This window comes from Poecile atricapillus, chromosome 5, assembly GCF_030490865.1.
Source record: "Poecile atricapillus isolate bPoeAtr1 chromosome 5, bPoeAtr1.hap1, whole genome shotgun sequence".
Taxonomy (NCBI): Eukaryota; Metazoa; Chordata; class Aves; order Passeriformes; family Paridae; genus Poecile; species Poecile atricapillus.
Genome location: NC_081253.1, coordinates 3,805,063 through 3,826,820, shown reverse-complemented (window position 1 = coordinate 3,826,820; position 21,758 = coordinate 3,805,063). Strand labels below are relative to the sequence as shown.

The 21,758-nt window shown below is 41.1% G+C and overlaps 1 protein-coding gene across 13 annotated transcripts in view; it reads right to left on the bottom strand.

Annotated features, from left to right (window-relative positions):
* The window catches only part of GTDC1 (glycosyltransferase like domain containing 1), a 303,268-nt gene that overhangs the window by 121,887 nt on the left and 159,623 nt on the right, over positions 1 to 21,758 (bottom strand). For 8 of the 13 annotated variants that reach the window (XM_058839511.1, XM_058839513.1, XM_058839515.1 and 5 more), the window contains 2 exons: positions 19,233 to 19,303; positions 18,438 to 18,529 (listed from right to left, as the gene is read on the bottom strand). In XM_058839511.1, the coding sequence (XP_058695494.1) occupies positions 18,438 to 18,529; positions 19,233 to 19,303 (163 nt within the window). Of the gene's footprint in view, positions 1 to 10,281; positions 11,460 to 18,437; positions 18,530 to 19,232; positions 19,304 to 21,758 lie in introns of those variants that run through there. The other 5 variants (XM_058839522.1, XM_058839514.1, XM_058839525.1 and 2 more) reach the window with 3 other exon arrangements.

Sequence of the window (21,758 nt, the reverse complement as noted above, 5' to 3'; positions counted from 1 at the left end):
TTTATTTTATTTTATTTTATTAAAACCCTCAAAATGCACATCAAATCAAAGCCTCTTAACTGTATGTACTGTTATCATTTTAGCAATGCCATTCATGGTGATTTTGAGTGGATTCCACCAAATGACTACAGGGATCACTCTTTATGAATAGACCACTGCTCTGTGCACCTAATCACTGTGGGGGCTGTCAAAGAACTGCCCTTTGCAATAGAAACCATAGAAAAATGACAAAATGAAGGATTTCAGCTGGAGATAGGGCCACAAGAAAAACCCAGGTGGATGATACTGGTATTTGGGAACCTCGGTCTCAGTGCTGTGACTCACATTCTTGCCCTAGCAACAAGTATCTAATAATCACAGGAGATAAGCGTCACTCTTGACCCTTTGTTGGAGAGAAAATCTCTCTGAAAACACCGTGTCTAATAATATCAAAGGTTGTGGTGGCTTCTGCATGGCTGGCAATTTTTAGACTGGTAGAGGATGAGGTTTTCTGGTTCAAACAGGAATTAATTGAGGGAAGTCATATGGCTTGTGTTATACACGTGACACCAGATGATCCAAATAGTCCTTTCTTGGCCTTATAATCTACAAATAACCTTGTGGAGGTACTGCTCTCCTGTGGATTAGTGGCAAACCAATGCTCCTCTTGCTTGGATGAGTTTTCTGATCTAAATACCACCCAGACCTGCGTGGCCTACAGGATTTGACTGGATCACGGTCTCAGACGGAGCCATTGCCAATTAATGCCAGACATGAGATAAACCAGGGTAGGACACGCTCCACTTCAGGTGCTGTGTGATGCTGGAGTGTCATTAGCAGCCACATAACAAACCAGCTCTGAAGCAAAACAATTTTTCTATAAAGACATTTATAAATATCGTTTCGCCCTTGCTATCTTGCATTACCTTGCACCATAAGACCCAGGATGTCAGACACCATGGGGCTCTTTGTCTCTGAATTAATCAGCTTCATTTGCAAGAGCAGGGTATAATTGTGGCCAGTTTACAACCCATAAAAATAATTAAGATTCCGGAATGATCTGTATAACAGGACAACCCATTCCTATATGGAAAACAGAGCATATGGGGTCTTGTCTATCTTGCTTGGATTATGGGGCAGAGGAAATACCTGGCTGAGCAGTGCTCAGGAATTATCAGGTGGATGATATTACAGGAGCAAGCCGGGTCTTTATTTGTTTGCTTTATATGGACGCCTCCAAGTTCAGGTTGTTGAAGTTACATAATGCTAAGCTTCCTCCTGACCATTCACACAGCCCTGACTGTTCCCAATCCCTTTTTGTCATCCATCAGTGCAGTTTGGCTGGGAAAGCTGTGCCAGGGAAAGCCAGGCTGCACCCCCCAAACCTAAGGTGATCTCAGACTCAGTCACCACCCCAAAGTCAATCAGAAATATCTCTTAAATGCAGCTATCCTTATTCCTGTCCCTGTCTCTCACCAGGCCTTGTTTTAACCCCAAGGATAATTTTTGATGTAGAAGGTAAATGTGCCATCTATTAAGTTAAGAACTGCTTCCTTTAGCATCTACAAAAATTTCTTCTGAGGTTTCTCTTTCAAGCACCAATCTTCTTTTATGCTGAGACAGTAGCAAAAGGTGGAAAAACTTAAAGTCATTACATTGATTAATCAGCTGCTGAAATTTGGCTTTGCAGCGTGACACCTCCATCCTCTGAATGTGTGGCCCTACTGCAACGCAATCAATTTGTCTGTGCAGGCTCCAAAACCCCAGAGCCACACGATGCAAAAAGGCAATCTTCTGCCCTCTTTGACCACAATAAGCAACATTACTGAAATCACCGCTCTTGTACAAGTGTAGCATGACCCCATATTTGTAGGCAGCAGAGTATGACTTCATTAAAAACCATCCTCTGTGTTAGGGAGTGGGAGCAAGGCAAGCCAGCAGCAGAGCAGCATATGTCTGAAACTGATAGTAAAATGGGTGATGCCTTAAACCCCACCTCTATACCGTTATTTACATACATATCTTTCATCTGACATAGGCTTCCCCTCCAGCACCTTGAATATATCAGTCCTAAGGAAGAGACTTTAAGTTCAAAGAGTGCCATCCCCAAACCAAAGTAGGGGGTTATCAAGTGAGGTGCGCCAAGCAGTAAGACAAAACATATGCATTTTTAATAGATAGCCTCTCCTCCCCCTGAGGAAGCCAAGAAAAGAGGCTCTGTGAAGCTTCAGCTGAAAACAAGTTCAGTGGATTTATACTCAGGCTGCTATTCACAGAAAAACAAAATTCACAACTCTCATATATACACATTTTTGCTAGATGTTTTCCAAGCATTCTTCAAAGCATGACAGCCCCACCCTGGGTCCTGTTGACCAGGTGATTTCACTCCACACAGCATTCAAAAAGAAGAGAGTGACAAAAGATCATGGAAATGAAATAAAAAATAAAGAGGCCATGAAAGAGAAACAAAAATCTCAACAGGTCTGTATGGAATTTCAGCAGCACTTTATTTATTAATGCATATGAAGCTACCACCGTATTCCAGCTCCCAAAGACAGATCTGTAAGGAGTAGGCCACATGCTGATTGACAGCAGCCATAATTCCATACAATGAGACTGTATTAAATTGTTTGATGTGATATGATACTCATCACTTGTAACTGATCAAACACACTGCTGCATCAAACAGCACTACAATACAATCAGGCTGGGTATGGTTCCTGCCAAGGCTGCTCATCACATTGCACACTTCTGCATTAAACATATCTATTAATAGCATTGACAAACTACTCCTATCCAAGTCTTTTTTTCCCAAGAATTGCAGGACGTGGAATGTGCAAAGAAATCCACAGATAATGCTTTACAGTTTGAGGCAGCACTTCCGTTGGCTGAATGCTCCAACATGAAAGGCTTTCCCGATTTGGGAATTTTGTAAGGTAATGCCAAAAGTTGCAAAATTGTGCCCCAAAAACAAAGACCTGACATTCCTGCTTCGCTTTTTCTTCCTTTTTTTTTTTTTTTTCTTTTTTTTCTTCTTTTCTGATTTTTTTTTTCTTTCTCTCCTATGTGCAGACAAATTGAAAGATTGACTCATTTTGACCAAGATTTTACTTGTGCTGTGCCTCTCTCCAGGAGAGCTGCTATCTTGCAGAAGGGATCTGTGTTTGCTAACACTGACCCTTCTAGAGGAGGGAGATAAATAAAAGCAGCAAATTCCTTGTCACCACCGCTCCTGCTGCAGACAGTGAGGGTGACACTCTGCAGCCCATGGGGGACAGGACTGGCTGCAACATGACCACTGTAGGGGCTCTCTCAGATGCAGATTCTTAAATGAGCCTGGGTCTCTAGAGGGCAGAGGTCAGCTGTCCTCAAATCTGTGTGAATGCTAGATTAAGTTTATAAATCTCCCTGCTTTCACTTAAAAACCAAATTATAGGATGGTTAAATGTTAATGCCCAGGAGCTTGTGAGATGATCAATGCACTCAGTTACCTCTGCTAAGGTGTTCAGACCCCAAAAGGATGTAAGAAGTTAGTGTGATGACCAGGGAACACATTCTCCTTGTGAATTACCGTGTGCTTCATGCCTGGTGCATGTTCTGTTTGCAGTCTGACACAGCACAGGAACCTCAGACACAGAAGCAAGACCCAGGGACCGATGGCTTCCCACCTGGATGTCCCGGATATCCACCCTCAACCACTGCTCTTTATAAAGGATTTACACCTGTGCTGGGGAGTGATTCCAAATGCTCATCTCCCTGCACCAGCCCTAAGTGCCCAGGAACAGCACAAAACCAAGCATGCAGTGAACATGGTATTCAGCAACCTCTATCAGTGCCTCTATCAGTGCATCTCAAAACTACACCAGTGTGTAAAAACAAAGTGATAAACGAGCATGAGGGGTACACAGAACTCCTCGTGGACAGGTATGCACATCATGACTGGCCAATCCTCCCCCTTGATTGCTATCTCAGCTTGGGAGAGCCAGGATCACATAGCCATGGAAAATAGGAAGTAATACGCAGGAATGCATGCCTGGCTGTGTGGAGCTGGCACCAGGTTTTTTTTTCAAGCTGGGATTGTATACATTTTACATTTATGAATATTTTTGCAAACTGCAGTGACAGAAGGTGCCTTTTGTCCTGTTTCTCACTCCTGTAATGTCAGTGTTAGCAGATTAAGCTTATGGCACGGTAGCAAATTATCCCTGTTGATGGAACCAGCTCCAAAAAGATTACTTAAGAGAGGTGTGTAAGGCGTTTCCTTTTCCTAATGAAAAATATTAAAGTCTTTCAAGGTCCTAAACCATCTCAGAAGGTTATGTTAAAGGCTGGGAAACACAGAGGAAAGGGCTGGAAAGGCTTTTCCACTCTGATGGACAGTTTTTAGCACTACGAGCTCAGTGCAGTGTGTAAAGCTAAAGAAACGGTAACTTTCTATCTGGGTGTAGCTAAGTAATTCAAGATGCTGCAAGTTAAGTGTAACAGTAGAAAGGAAGAAGTTCAAAAACAAAAGTCCTAGGCATTTCAGTGCAGTGTACAGTATGCTAAATTGTGGTATTACAGAAATTGCTGAGAGTTTGGCCACAAAACGTTTCATACTGCACCACTGTTCTGCCAGGGCTGGCTTCCAGCAAGCCCAGACATTTTTTCCTTTCACCTGTGCTTTTTTTTTTTTTTTTTTCTTTTTTTTCCCCCTCCTGTTTGTTAACACAACTCAAACACTGTACCAGAGAATTACAGCCCTTGTCCTGAACATATCTCTCCCTTTATTAAATCAGCACGACTGAAAAGTCACCACGCACCAGGCAAAGACAACTGCAAATCTGTGCTTACCCTCCCCGTACCACCTGAGTGCCGCTATTATTCCTCATCCTTGGGGAAAGGACCCCATATGTGAGTTTCAGAAACCACCTCAGTAACTCCAAGCATCATTATCAATAGTAGGATGAACTGCAGCTGGGATGCACTGAGAAGGCACGGTAATACTCGCCCTAATCTCTGCATTCATCTCACTGGCCCTCGCTAGGAAGTTTAAGTACATTTACTAGGGATTCTTCAGCCCTTGAAAGGTAGGAAGACATCTATGAGGCTTGACGTACCAGCTAATTAACTTGGGTTTGGAAAAAAAAATCTTCTTATCTACTTAACTTGGAGACACTCTCTTTGTTTTTAAGCCTGCAGACTACCTTCTCTTTAAAATGCACGTTACGTACCCCTCCGTAGTATGGAATGTATTATTTTTAACGAGGACCTATTTTAACTTGGACTGAAAACTACTAACATTTGACAGAGGGTTGTTTTTTTTTCTTTAAAGCTATTTGCAGAATCAGCTGAATGATAGTCTATAGCCTGTGTTTTGCAAGACAGGCTACAAAATCCTCATGCTTTCCTTCTGTCCTTAAAAACACGGGCACACGAACGTATGAAGCACTTGGAAATGAAGCCCCAGATGCACCCACACCTCCCCTCTCCCCCCAGAACCTATAAAGGAGTTTAAATAAATCTCTCAGGTTTTGCTTCTGGGTCTCTGGAAGCAGGGAATATTGAGGCTGGGAGAAAGTGATTGAATTCGTGCCTGCAGTGGTTGGGGCACGTGAGTGTTTCCTGCAGCTCTTCTGACAGGAACACAGACGTGAGCAACTCCTGTAACATCCCTGCTCAGAATTAAACCGCGCTAAAATTTCCTACGGATGGCACAGAGAGATTTTAAATCCTCACCATATTCCTAACAGATAGAACAGTGGCATGATTGACCAAACTTTTTTTTTTTCTTCTTCTTTTTTAAAGTACACATATGATGATGCATCATAGTTATAAACAGATGGTATTTGGCCTCCTTCCTATTCTCAACATTTGGAATTCCTAAACTATGTGAATTAAACAATAATATTTTATAAACATACAAGGGATTTTGCTCACTGCTTTGTTAACATAGAAATTATACAATGCTGACATTTATTTAAATTTTAAAAAGTAAACAAGAGTGTGTATTGAATTAAAGCAAACTAAAATCAACAGAGAGAAATATGTTCTGTGCGCACATTACCTACAACGGCACGGGCCTTTTTCGGGGAGACATAATGGGATGAAGCACAAATTGTAGCTTAGACAGTCTGATCCTTTGTGCTCGAAAGGCTCATTTAACACCTCGCTGTAAACAACGGATATTTATACCATAATTGGCCAGTTGACCATCAGTTGTTCATTTACTCTGTAACCTGCTATTATGGAGTTAAAAGAAGTTCCTTTCTGTTGGCTTTTCTAGGAGTGAAAGTGTGTTTGCAATTTTAGTACCAACTGGATTCAGTCTAACACTTGTACTTAGTATGAGAAACATTTTCAAAATACCAAAATTTGGGGGAATAAGAGTATTCCTGCCAGGAAGGGAAGAAGAAAGTATTGGTTCTTAAAAGAATTCTGTTTGCTTGGTTTCCTCTTTCCTCTCCGTTTTAACCCCTTTTTAGGCTCCTCTCGAGCTGTGCAAAATTGAGAAGCACTTAGGTTTTAATCACTATTCCCAGGTCTGCAAAGAGGTTCTGTGATGAATAAATAATGAATCCGAGATTTTAATCAGTGTTATGATTTTTGAAAAGGCTAATTATCATTGTTTACAGACATGCCTTTCCAACGTATTTCCTTGTTTTCCCTTCAAAGCTCCAAGGGTTAAGCCCCTCGCACGCATCCCTCCCATCCCTCCCCAGCGCCGCGCTCCTTGCCCGGGATTTCTTTCGGGGGCTTGGGGGTATTTTTTGTTCGCTTGGTGATTTTTGGGCTTGTGTTTTCACTGGCGGAACCGTAGGAGAGCCGGGGACGGGCGCAGGGCTGGGGGAAGGCTGCGCACCACGGGCGGCCGCTCCGCACCCGCGGAAAAGCCACGGCGGGGAGCGGGGGGGGGGGGGAGCCTTTCTCTTTGCTGTCACCGCGTAGCAATGCTACGGAAGAATCTGATTTTCAAAAGAATATTTTTATTATCGATAATGTCGATGATAAAAAGTGGAGGGCGGCGTGTCCGTCCCCCGCTTCCCGGGGAAGCTGCGCTCCGCTCCGCCCGCAGCGGCGCGCCGGGATGCGCCGAGAGCACCGCGGGCTGCCCCTCGCGTTATTATTATCATTATTATCATCGCTATTTTTATTATTATTTTTACCATTCCAGCTGCCACTGGCCTCGTTTAACCTGGTTTGCGCACCTCCATCCTCTCGGCCGTTCACCGGGATGGGAAAAGCTTTTTCCGCGGGTGGGATATTGGATGCCAAGGTCCCGTTTCCCCCCATTTCCCCTCCCCTCTTTTCCCCGCCGCTCCCGGGACTCGAAGCCGCGTCCCGCAGCCTCCTCCCGCGGGGTGGGGGAACAACTTCCAACCCCTACAGCCCTTGACTGTCAGCTTCCAGCAACAGCTGCGAGCCCTCGCTAAGAATCTAAAGAAATATCAGAAGATTAGGCAGCGATGCTATTTATTGCCCTGTAATTAAAGTTCTATCAGTGTTTCTATTATAAAACCTTATTTGCAAGGGTTGGTAACTCAGTGGCAAAATTTTCCAGCAAGATGAAGCCTTGCTAAGAAGTATTTTGGTTAAATAAGGTTAGCCTGTTAGAAGGTAAAATCCTCAAGGACTTTCATTAAGGTGCTCATTTATATCTGCAAATACATTGCCAAGTCCCCCAAATCAAGGATATATAAGAGGAATATATATATATATTTTTTTTTTATTATTATTATTTATTTTTTTTTTTTTTCAAAAATCAAGGACTCATGGAAAGGTTTTAATATAATTCTCTGGGAAATTATTCCCATGAAAACAATTTGTTTGAAAGAAAATGCCCTCTGGTCTTTTCCACACAAACTAGTCTTGGGCTAGTACATGAGAACCCAACTTGAAAGTGCCTATGAGCAGAAAGGAGGTTGGTTAATTATTTTCAACTGTCCTTTCTGGAATAAAAAACAGAGTAAACAGCTTGAACAGGGAAAGGTGAATTTAATTTTCAAGGCCCTTTAACTTTTAATAATCTGAGGAACAAGATGGGAGGTACATTCTACCCTCCCAGTTATCCTGATATAAATTCACTCAAGATTTATATTGGTGTAATAGAGAAGCAGAATTTGCTCCGTGATTTCTAATGAACTGCTGGCTCGGTCTTTAAAAACGCAATTAAAAAAAATCTAACCACCTAATTCAGAACAGCTTTGAGCTGAGGCAGAGGTCTCAGTGCTGCAAGCAGGGATGGAAGCTGGTCGGTTCCACGGCTCCTTGCTGTGCCTGCAGCACCGGAGTGGGGCTAAGAATGCTGGAAACGGTTTGCTACAGAATTCCATATTTGTTTTAGGATTTTCCTTTCTATTATAAAGAAAAAGACAATTCTCCTGTGGAATAAACCTGTGTTTCCTGTGATCTCAAATACTAAAACAAAAGGATTGTAGGATTAGGTTCCTGGCCTGTTACTGATGCAAGAGGAGCTGTCTGGTCAGGGCACTGCCTGGCGAGGCTGGCACAGAGCTGGGGAAAACCCAGCTCAGACTCTGCACTGAAACTTGTCTCACAGCCTTGGTGCAGGTGAAACATCAATAAATATGAAAGTAAGTCAAGGTTCAATTCTCTTGTTCTACTCACAGGATTAGGCGTCTGCATTCACCGCTTACTCATGTGTGCAGCAACAACGGGACCGAGATCCCACTTTGTCCCTCTGACCTTCTGAAGTGAGCGGCTGAAATGAAGCAGCGTGGCGTGACACTCTTGTTTCCTCTGCTGAAACTGAGAGGCAAAACTCTATAGATTGTTTCAGTCTGAAGTGCTGAAGGAGACACTTTCTGGGGGAAACATCACCTCTGACTACCTGGAAGCCTTGCAAGTATCACCTCTGGCTACCTGGCAGTCCTACATCACTCTTGACTGAGGACTTCAAACAGCCAGGGTGGTCCCTGACACATCCTATGATGTGGTAAGGACATGGAATCAGAATGGTTTGGGTTGGAAGGGACCTTTAAACTCACCCAGTTCCAACCCCTGCCATGGGAAGGGACACCTTCCACCAGTTCAGGCTGCTCCAAACCCTGTCCAATTCAACCTTGAACACTTCCAGGAATCTCTGCTCCACAGCAGCTGTGCATCTTTGCTAAGAATGTAAAGAAGTATCAGGAGATAACACAGCATTGCTATTTCTTACCCTGCAATTAAACTCCTCACACAGTTTCTATTATAGAATGTTACTTGCAAGGCTTCATAAGAAGGGAAAAATTTTCCACCAAGACGAAACCTTGCTCACCAGGCAGAGCTGGGCATGGTTGAAGGATCACTGTCATTAAGTTCAGCAGGGCAGAGCTCCACCTCACCAAGAGCTGGGGGAGACCTCCTCTGGCTGTGGGGCTGATGAGGGTGTGCCCTGAGGACAGCAGGAGACCTTGAGTGCAAACCACACAGCTTTGATGTTTTGAGTCTGCTCACCACAAGCCCGAGTGCAGCATTACAGCATCTCCTATTTCCCTTTATTGGTTTGGAGAATGACTCACTGTCATACTTGAAGCAGTTTGCTTCAACTGCACCATGCCTCAGTTTCCCCAGCAGTAAAGCCAAAAAATATTCCAGTTTGCTGGTGCAAGGTGTGATGACATTGGTGAAGATTTGTGATACACTCTGGCAGGACTGCAAGGCAATCCTGTTCCTTGGGTCTTCCAAGGATGACCACCAGACCTTCACTCTTGGGAGGACCACGTCCACCCAATCACAAGTAGTGCCTAAAACCAAGCTGGGCTTTAGCTGAGCAGAAAGGAGGAGGAACCTGAATGCAGAGAGAGGATAACTGCAAAATTACAACTCTGCTGCACAAGGAGAATAACCAAACACTTTGTACTGGGTGTCCCTGCGTTGTTTCTGATTGCTTCATGGGATAATTTCAACAAGAAGTAACACATGCTCTCTCTCACACTGAAAAATGACATTTCAGCTTCTTGATGCTGTCAAAAGTCACAAAGACACTCATGGGGAGGGAGACCAGCCTGTACCTTTCACCCCTTTCAGGGAGAGGAGCTGCTCTGTCTGATCCAAGGGAAGCTGAGACCACACCTGACAGCAGAGACAAGTCTTACCAGTTTCACATCATAACACCTTACCCAGAGTCCTCTTCCTGCTTCTTCCTAGAGCAGAGTTGAAAATGTTGGAATTGCCACAAGGTTTTATTATTGCTTGCAAACCAAACTCTGCTTCATCAGATAAAGACACAATTGCATTCATTGACTCTGACACAAGGATATGCATGGTGATAAACATACAGATAGATGTACACACTTATACATGAATGAGATATGCTAATTAAAAATTGCAGTGGGCACTTTATTAAAAATTTATTGTACAATCTACATCTTCAAAACATTTTACATCAACAAATATTGCAGCTTGACTGCTGGAATCATAAGTGATTTATCTTTAAAAGACTGTATTTGCAACTGGATGCAAAGATTCTTGATGAACTGCCATTACATTTAAACTACTGGTTTTTATTGGAAGTATTTTGATTGTTATCTGTTTGTTCTCCATCCTTGAGAGAAATAAAACAAGTGTCTCGGCTTTCATTTTATCGGATAGATGGCACCATGTAGCATATTTCCCATGCTAGTTTGAATTACAGCTGTTTATCTTTCAGCTTTCTTTAAGATTAATTAAATGCAAATGTAACTCCACGAATCATGGGATTACCTGCCAGACCCCTTATTAATACCTTCACTTAAAAACCCCTTCGCCAGAGAGTCATTAATTTGCAATAAAAAAAAAAAAAAAGAAAGAAAAAAAGAGAGAGAGAGAGAGAGAGAAGTGCTCAAGCAGCCCTTTGCCTCCCAACAACCCAGAGATGGCTGCCCAATTAGTCCGGCAGCATTCGGATCCTCCTTTCAGGCCCTGTGGCCCTTTGAGGACACAATAAGGCTCCAATGATAACCTGGCAACCTAGGTAGAAACTCAGCCAAGTGTGAGCGTTTGAAGCTGCAGCTTGGCTGCCATCGTGTCGGCGAAAAGAAAGAATTCAGGCACCATGTCATCCAGTACAAAGGATAAAAACAGATTCAACCGGAAATTCAATGTGGCACCACATATGGGATACATGAGTGCGGTTACACAACAGGCCACATATTTTTTTTGAACAGTCTCCTGCATGTGATGCCGAGGACATGTGTAACCATCATAACGTCTCTAAGAATCTGTATTTAATTTGAGCTGGGGTGGTGGCAGGGATTGGAGATCTGAAGCCGCCACAGGTTTGTGGCAGATGGCTCTGTGTCAGCTATGACAAGCAGCCAGGCTCGGCTTCCTCTGCAGATTTTCTTTTCTCTCTGATCAGGTAAATATGGGCACACTCTGGAAACTTCCACAATTCTGCCTGAGGCTGCAAGTTTGTGACTTAGCCCCATCTGTCACAAATCTTCCCTCGGTTCTGCTGCGAGCAGAGACCTGAATTTACTGCCGAGCGCTGCCCAAGAAAACCCGGCCGTCTCGCCCTGCGAGGAAGCACAAGAGAGAAGCACACGGAACCGTGTTAGAGGCTGGGACACAAAATGCAATAAGGATTTCAGGAGGGGTGGAAGCCAGTTGGTCAAAGAACACTTAAATGGTGCTTTTTAAAAATTCAATGGTGTTTTTTTTAAGACAGGTAAGCTGGTCATCAGATCCAGGTTATTTGCTCCCTCTGCTTTACTGGTGGTCTCAGTGGACATGTCAATGACTGAACACCCTCAGGGAAAAATGTACCCCTCTCACCCTCAGACATGGAAGAACCACGAGCCAGAACCAGCAGGAGCAGGGCCTAGTTCTCCATCATCACCCTGGGCTTTATTAGAGAATAATATATATTTTTTCTTTTTTTTTTTTTTCGGGGAGTGATAACTCTGCAAAGATCTGGACATTCATTTTTTCAAGGAATAAAATTCCATCACTATCACTCCATCAACAGTTCCTAAATATGTGGAGATCAAAAGAAGAAAAGTTTTCACATAAAGCAGTACCTTCCCATAAAGAACAAACAGCATGTCAGTAGCAGAATAGTATTTTTCATTAAATAATCAACTTCTTTCTACTGTGTTATAGTGTTCTTCAAACTGAAGCACTTAATATCTACTCTGCCATCACCGGACTTCAGAGTTAACCTTTAGAATTTAATAAGGAGTCTTCATCCATTAAGACTGGCTCTTTCAGGACAGTTGGAGTTCAAGCACACAGTATTGATTTAGTGTAGATTTTATGCACTTTTTAAAAAATCACCTTAACAAAATTAAGATTTAGAGACTAATTTTCCACACAAAACCTTTGAGATTTGGCAGGCAAGGCTGGAATGATTTACAGAGCCAATTTGTATTGGGTCAGATCTACTCTGTGATCCAGCTCCTTCTCTCTGCAAGTGAATCAGGGGGAAGAATCAAGGTGGAAAAGAATTTGTAGCAATTATTTCTGGAATTCAATTTTCAAACTCCAAGCACCTTTGGAAACCAGCATCAAAAGAGACTGTAGCTTTACATGAACTGGGTGCACTGTGAGGCCCAAGGCAGAGCTATTAATACACATCAGCACAGTAACAGTATTTCCCTGACCAAACTGGTCTGTTCTGCAGCTTCTTATATTGGCCTTTTAAAACTTACCTCATTCTTGCTGTCTTTAAAAAAAAAAACACATCAAATTTTCAATGCAAATCTATGCAGTACCTTGCATAGGATGGCTCAGAACACACTGACTGACTACAACAGTGGGAAAACAGTTTCATGCTTTTTTTTCCCCAAGGTAATTTGAATAAACTGTACTGGAAAAGAAATAAAAAAAAAGTTTTCACGCTTTTTGCAACTTTTCTTCCTATTTCCTTTGACCCATTTCTCCATCTACTGTTTTGAAGTGGCTGTGGCTCATCTGCCAGTTTTCATTTGCTTTCTAAAACTCCCCTGGAAGCTATCTAATACTGTCAGAATGAAAAGTTCCAAATCCTGGTGTTTATGCTGGGAGTTGCCCCCATAACTGCTTTAGTCCTACGCTGCGAGTGCAGCCAACATCTGGGGACATGGTGACCACGAAATGTTGGATTAATGGTTGTAAGGGTCTTTCCCAGCTTAAATATTTCTATGATTCTGTGATTTTCAGAGAGCTGGAGTCTACTGGTTATTTACCTCAGAGAACCAAGAGCAAGACAAGCCCAGAGAGAAGTTCAGGTGCAGGCCACTTACACACATATATATCTGCACATACATCCATTTCTCTATGGCTGGATCCCAAAATTAGGCAACTCCAACTCCCTTCCTGCCAGCTCATTTCTTCCAGTGAGGATCCATGTTAGCCAGGCTGACCTCCCTCTATCACAGTTACTTGAAGACCTAAGGTTTACCCAAAATGCTTAAATTGTGTCCCACAGCCCAGCACCCCATCCCACCTGTGCAAACTCCTAAGCTAGAGAAGGGTTTCACTGTATCAGCCAAACACAGGCAATGGAAAGTGTCGAGACTTGAGTCTAACCTGGATGTGATCCTGAGCAACTTAATTCAAGTTTGAAGTTAGATCCTACTTTGAAACTGGCCCTGCTTTGAGCAGAGGCTGGGCTGGTGACCTCCAGAGGCACCTTTCTTAACTAGTCTGTGATTCTGTGTTCCAAATAAGAAACGGAAGTTTTCTTTCACATAAAAAAATCCGTATGTTTTACCTATTTTCCTTAGGATCACATGCCTAAGCACTGGAACAGAGATGGGAGAGCACGGACACAGAGCTCTGCACTCCAGAGTTCCTGTAACCTTCCCCCACAGCCTCTGAGAAGCAGATCTAAACCACCTCTGAAACCATTCTAAATCACGTTCTCTGGAAACTGAGCAGCTCAAGAGGCAAATACAAGTTTCTCATTTGTGTTTCTAACCTCCTTCTGACCTGAGCCTAATGCTAGCCAGGTAAAAGCAGAAATTCAATACAATTCCTTCTTTTTTAACTCTGCAAACATGCTCTGCTAATGAACAGAAAGCCTGCAGGATGGATGGAAATACTTGCACTATTTGCATACCCTATAAAGCTCTGAATTAACTTTATCAGCCCGGGACAAAAGATCTGTACAGAACACTGTAAGCAAACATCTGCTCAATATACATTCACCAATAAAAAGTAAACAGTAGGATTGGCTCCATAAGGAACAGGTTGGGAATTATCAGAGTACTACACATCACATAAACTGATGGCACGGCCTACAATTCTTTAAAGCAATGATCACACCAGCACAAAAACATCTCTCAAGCATCAGAATGTCTTGAATGATGAGAGATTAGAATATAAACATGGAATAACATTCAGAAGGAGAGACTGAAGAGACTGGATACTGTAAATGTTTGAAAAATGTTTATAAAATAATGGATGGTACAGTAAAGATGGATGGGGAGCTCCTGCTTCCAAGTGACCAAATCCAGAACAAGAAGACACTCAACACAACTGAAGGTTGGGAAAACCTGAGCTAATTAAGGAAAGTATTTAAACACCATCATAAACACATTGTAGAATCATGGAATGGTTTGGGTTGGAAGGGACCTTAAAGACCATCTCATTCCAAGCCCCTGACATAGGCAGGAATATCCTCCCCTAGACCAGGTTGCTTAGGGAAAAATTAATTTCCCATGGAGTTCTGCTGGGGATTGGGTAAAGATAAAGGCAGAGGCACCATCCCTGGCTTTCACATGGCCTGTACAGGAACTGTGAACAACAGGGCTGAGTGGCTGAGGGGACATCTGGCATCAGGCTCCCCTGCATCCTCACGTGTCCAGTGCCTTGTATCTTACACTGAGAATGCCTCCTGCTGCTTCCCTAGCTTTGCCTTAATATGAAAGCTGGACCAGGAGCAGTTTTCCCTTCTACACACTCCCCTGAAATACCCATGATACTGCTTTATCTCAAATCAGAGAAAAAAGAAAAGGAAAGAGAAAGAAAAAAAAGAAAGTTTTGTTTGTACTGCCCTATACAGCCAAATCCTGAGACTGGAAACAATTCAGATGTCTACGGTCTAACTGGGATCTTAATTTGATTTTACAGCAGTTTAATCCCTTTGAATTCAGCAGACTTCCTTCTACAGTGGTGTCAGAAAGAAAAAAAATCATGCCATGTGTCTTTTCATAGGCAGGTGAGCTTCTGTAGTGTGATGGAAATGAGAAGATGAATGTCAGAAAGTGGGCCAAATTCTTTTCTCCGTTAAACAAGCATGAGTGAGAGTAGGATTTTTCTGTAGGAACTGAAGCTGACAGCATGTCAACCAGCACTCATTCAGCTGGGAGGGCTGGGAGAGATTATTTAAAGTTGTCAGCTCCTTCCATGCCTGGCTTTTGGCAACTCTTCTTGTCCCTTTCCACTGTATACTCTTTATACATGCTGTTTTAAATTAAGAAACTCAAGTGAGGAAACTGAAAGGTAAACTTGAAGAAAATAATGCAGAAACAAATGCTTTGCCCTATTTTATTTTATTTATTTTATTTTAACTTTAAATCTACTAGATAGGGCACTAACAGGTCCTGTGTTGTGCCCTGACCAATGCTCTGTTGCTGTTATTTGCTTCATTCTGGTGCTTACTTTGGCAACCAAAACCACCCAGAACTAGAGTTTGTCTCCATGAAACTGGAACAGAACAAATAATTGATAACAAATGAGATTTGCTTTCCTCTCATCTCAATCTTCTGCTAATAACTGGCAGAAGGCAAGGTTGAAATGCAGATGAGCCAGCCCTGAGTGCTGTGTGAATACTCAGGGTGAGTAATACATCATCTGGAAAGGTTTTCATAGGTGCTTACATTATGGACATTTTAAAAAGTCTGCCGGCATGAATCTGCTCTGTGGAGTTATGCTACTACAGTTTAATGCCTTGGTCTGTGCATTTTCACAGGGATGTTCCCTTTGTCCCATCCCTAAGCCCACTGCCCTGCTGCCATTGATCTCCTTTCTGCCACTAATTTTGTCAGCACCAGCATTGAGGACATCTGAAGGAATAAACTGCCTATTTAATTAGGCACTGTCTAATTATTATAGATATCCTGAGTAATAAAATTCCAACAATATGTAAAAAGATAAGCCAAGGTGATTACTTCCCAACTTGTGGAGCAGAATCCCCAACCAGCAGAGAAAAGCACAATTTGCTTTTAAAGCATTTCTACTTCCAAAATTTCACAGATACTCAAAAAATTCAATGCAGAGGATATGGCAGGATGGTTTCTGAAAGAGAAGGACCTGGTTATGGCTGACTCTTGTGCTGGGATCCCTTTTCTAGTCCACTAAAGCAGAGATACTATTACAATGATCTGAAAAAATGTGAAAACACGGTGCAGGTGCTGCGTAGCCTTCAGGATTTCACTCTGTTCAGTTTCCTTACAAAGCAGCATCACTCCAGCTGTAATGGCCTTAACAGCACAGCTCTAAGCTAACATTTTCCAGGAGATTTTGTGGATGGTCCACTGTGAAGGAAGACTAGGTGTATGTGGGTGTAGGCACAAAAGGACAGATCTAACAGTATTCTTCAAGCTGATCCAAAGCCTATTAAAGACAACAGGGATATTTCCTCTGATGCTCACAGGTGCTGGATTAGGCTCTGCTTTCCTCATTTTAAAACAATCCCCAACTCAGCTCCATTGCTACCTGTTGCAGAGGTCCAGCTCTGACACTCAGAAGACCTGCAAACCCCGTGCATGAGGGGCAGGATAAACACCTTCAGCTTCTGCCTACAAATCATCCCTAGGAATGTGTAAAAAAAGAGAGAAAAATCCTTCAAGCAAATCAGCATTTTGCCTACGGAGCTTGTGTGCACATTTTCGACCTGTACTATTTTATATCAGTATTTTTTGCATGCCTTGGCTCTGTGTTCAGGATCCATGTGGGAGAAGATCCATGTGAATGCAGCCATTAGCTGAGCTTGAAGCATTGGGAAATGCCAAGGTAAACATTTAAGGACTGCTTTCCCTTTGAAGCCCCCATGTCTAACTCTACGATACTATTGACTCAAGAAGTAATGCTGAGCACTGGAAGTGTTCAGTCAGCATTTTAAACTATTATGAGCTACCTTCTGAACCATTGCCAAGTTAATAGACAATGAAAGATAATGAGCTTGAAATTGGGTGTTAAATTGCATTTTTGGTTCTCTCCTTTTTTTTTTTTTTTTTTTTCCTTGAGGTTTAACTGTTTCCTGCAGAAACAACATCATCTTTGATGTATCATTATGTAAATGCCTATTTTTAGGTCACAAAAAAAGTCAAGGCATGGGCTAAGCCCTCACTGCTCCTGCTAGGTGTGTGCGGGAAGGGGGAGAGAGGCAGACAAGACACAGCAAGACCCAACTCTTTCTGGTCCCCAGAGGGAGGGAGGGAGGTGGAGGCATGAGGTTGGGTCTGTTGGCAGTATGAGACTCCAAATTAAGGAGGAGATTACTCGACCTGCTCATTAACAGCGAGGCTGGACGGCGACGGGCAGGGAACGCTCCAAGAACCGCATTTGTGTCGCACGGGTTAACACGAGGAGTATTTCCATGCACCCCCAAGCCTTTAAGGACTTTCAGCTGAATTCAGGGGTTTGCATGAGCTGAAACCCTTCTGCCATGCAGGGATGATGTGCATCCAACCTACCCACGGCAGAGCCAGGACAGTAAAAGTCAAAAACCGCTGTAAAATGTACGAAGCAGCACGAAGCAGAATGAAAAAACCTGCAGTTATTCTTCTGAAAACAGCATTGTGTAGTAACAGCTCTTCACTGGAATAATGTAAAATTTAGTGCTTCATCTACATTCAAATTAAAAAAAAAAAAGAAAACTGTGATTCCCATTAGTGTAAATACACCACTTAAAACCATGAAAGTCGGCCTAGCATAGAACACTCGAGCAAAACCTGAACAGAGAGTTTGCCACTGAACCTGGACTTTCTCTACAGAAATAACTGCAAAGAAGGGGACATGATAAATGACAGTAAATTATGCTCCCAATAAACTGTAATGCTCAACACACCTTATAAAGCAAAGAATTAAAATAATTATAATTATGAAAATCACTCAAATAATTCCAGAAGCCAAAGAAATCTTACCTGATACCTGTCACCTGCATTTTTTGAAGATTAAATTAGGACAGGAAGGTAGGTTTATCCTCATTAGTATAATTGTAGGATCTTTCTTTTATTTTCCTTTTAAACTAATGAGTTGCATTAATCCAGGTTCATTTTTATAAGCCTCTTGGGTCCAAATGTAAAGGACAGTCATTTTGGAAAACAGTAAATTAAAAAAAAAACATGTAGCATGCATTAAGTGCACGTATTTCATAAGACCTAGGTTAATACAACTGGCATCCAGTTTAATTAATCCTTGTTAGTGTAACGACTAATATCCCTCCCTAGCATGTTTCCTTTAAACATTAGTATGTTAATTAAATGTTGTTTTTTTAAGGTTTTTTTTTTTTTCCCTTTGTACTTCAATATGGCATTATATCATCTAAAACTATTCCAAACAACTACCTTATAGAGATGTTTCCTTACAATATCTGGTCTCTTGCAGAAATTCTGAAGCCTTTTTAAAAGCTGTTCAGGTGTAGAATACAGATATTCAGCTGCAGGAAAAACAGATACATTTTTAATGAAACAAAAACCTCAAAGCACACACTCGATATTAGTCACTTTACTAATTAAAAATGCATATTGCTCTGTGCCGCCTCGTGTTTTACATTATTTAAGCATGATTTTATAAGGTTACCTCAGCTCACAAGGATGTTTAATGCTAAATAAGACTGTGTAGTTGTGCTGTTTAGACATCTCCTTTGGGTGATTAAAATACATTATTCTAATGTAACACAATGCATATGTGATACATTTAGTGATGAGATTTTTCAAAGAACTGGTACTACATTAGTGTGTATCCTGTACTGCAGTTGCATACTATTAACTATTAAATTGTTTAAATAATTTGGTGTGATTTTTTTTTTTCCCTCTTCTGTGTATCAAAAAAAAAAAAAAAAAAATTTGCAAACCATTGCGGCATCAGTGACCTTTTAACAAAAATCTATCATTACGGGATGTGTATGCTAACAATGAAGAATGCTATTTCAAAACTTGCTTTTGTGATATCTTAAAAGAACAGATGGCAAATATAAACTTCGTCTAATGTATTAAAACACATAAAATTTGCTTTAACACTAACATGTTGGCTTGCCAAATAAACAATTGCTTTCACTCAAGTTTCTTCCCAAACTTTGGATTTTAGCAGGAATCACGTTATTACGTTTCAGCAGAAGGAACAGGCAACAAAGCAGCTACCTGGGAATATCTCTGGGTACACCAAGGCTTTGGGACACAGCGGGTAACAGCCACAATGCACAGCCTCGATCCTGAGGATTAGAAATCACAAATATACAAAAATAGACATTAGTCAGCCAAAAAACTTATTTCCGTGCAAAAGCCTTGAGGTTGCCTGCATGCAGCAAGAGGGAAACATTTTTTTTTTTTTTTTCTTCAGCAGCATAATCCTTCTAAATGCCAAAGTTGCTCTTTTTAAAGAAAATTTTATTGATCATATGAATTACATAGAACAGAACAGCGAGCATATGTTTTGTTCGCTGAATAAATCAAAGCGCAGCTCTGCATTTTTTTGTTTTTTAAATACTGTTTAACACATTTTATAATCAGCAGACAGACACATGTAACAACATGGTGAAGTATGGACGGCTTTGCTTAATAATGCTGCTGGGAAACAAGGGGCACGTTGGCTACACCATGGTGTGCTCGCAGACACACGCACACACCCCACCCTCACCTGGCGCAGCAGATATTCCCCTCAGACTTCCAGACTCCAAAGGTTACAGCTAAATATAACAGAGGAACAACTTGCAGCATGCTCCAGGCTGGGATATTTCAGCTTATTCACATGCTTTGGATAATTTCCTTTATTTTTTGGGACATAAACTGTTGTATTTTTTAATAACCGCTGATGAAATTCCTTTGCCAAAGCGCGCGAAGCTTTGTACTTGGATTTTTTTTTTTCCCCAAGGAACATTTTACGTATCTCCCGTAACATCAAACCCAAATATTTTAGAATTGATGCAAAGTTTTCCAGTTGCAGAGCTGTCCCCCTTGGAGTTCACATTTTAACAGCTGAATGGGTTAAAGGCATCCAGGTTTCAGTGTATTTTTTTCACATAATGACCATTGATCTGACAACAACGTCTCTCCAAAGATACAACTGTAATTTCTGTTGGCCAGAAATTACACAGTGAAATTCAAAACGCTTCTTAAAATATGTTTATTTTATGAGAGGCTTTGAATTTCCTCCAACATGTTGACCATACGAGAACTTTATTTTTAACTTCAGTTTCCCTCATTCCCCAGAATAAAAAAAAAAAAATCTGAAATCTTGTCAATGTTCACCTTTTCTATTTTCAGTGACAACCCAAAGACTTTTGCTACCTTCATGTATCAGGTTTGGTATTTTATTGCAGGTACCCTGAAAGGACTCTATTTCTTTTAGACCTACTCAATTTTAAACAGTAAAAAAAAAAAAAAAGAATTTAAAGAATAACATATTCAGCTTTCATGCTAGAAAACTATGCATATCCACAAACCCCAAAGACACATTTCTCTGCAAATGCTTTTGCTAAGAAATGACTGCTGCTTTTTTTTATAAACTTTTAAAATTTGTAATTTATGTTGTTTTTTTTTTAAATAACATATGCACTTCAGATTGCATTTTAAACATTAACAACAATTTCAAAGTGTACATCGTCTAGCACTATATTTTTTACCAAAGGGAAATGTTTCTGATGTGTGATTTAATTGATGATTTCAGTTCTTAAATATTGTGTCATATGTCAAAGCAAATAGATTTTTAAAGTTTTCTTTAATCTAGGAGAAAAAAAAAAAAAAAAGAGTGAAACTGTGGACATTTCAGTAATAGCTCAGATCACTAAGTTATGTTAAAATATTTGCTTTTTAATCATATCGTCTGCATGGAAAAAAAAAAAAAAAAAAGAACAGCTCCCTAAAACAAAACTGCAGGCCAAGATGGGATCTGAGTCATCGTTTGAGTATGAAATTTCCCCTTACGAAAAACCTCTACCAGGATCATGAATTAGTAAAATCAGAATTTAATGCCTCCGTGGTTTGCTGGATGAAAGTAAAAAATTTGGAATTCTTTCATTTGCAAATGATCTTATTTGCATACTCCTTTGCTATCTTTCCGTACCAAAGTTTAGGTGTATTTTTCTGACCTATCCCTTACTATGAGTAGTAAGTTTTACTATAAACCTCACACCTCCCAGTTGTCAAGACCTAAAGATCAAATCAAACTGGGCAGAGCTCACACTGACACAGACTTTGGTGTGAGGATGCACAGGGAATCCTTTCATTTCCATGCATTTCTGTCCTCTCCCAGAAAAGTATCATATCATAACAATAATACAATTACTCTTCATTTCAATGCTTAAGCACTACTAGTTAAATAATAAATAAGAGTTCCGATTGATCTATTGTTAAAATGGCTAGTAAATGGTCTTTTTATTCCAATTAACAAATCATCTGCTAAATCTATGAATCTTAATATTCAGGTCTATTCACTTCAATTCATACAATTTATCTGCAAATAGTTGTTGGGCTTTTGATTCTAAATATAATTAGCTGATAATTTTGCTTGGCTGAATTACTTTTCTGGAGGGCCTGCTAAGGCTCTCAGTCGCATTATCTAGCAATAATGAATCTGATAGGTGAAATTTTTTACTGTAATGAGGATGAGACACAGTTGTGACACCTGAGTCTAGTAATAACAGAAGACTGCTAATTATCGACAGCACT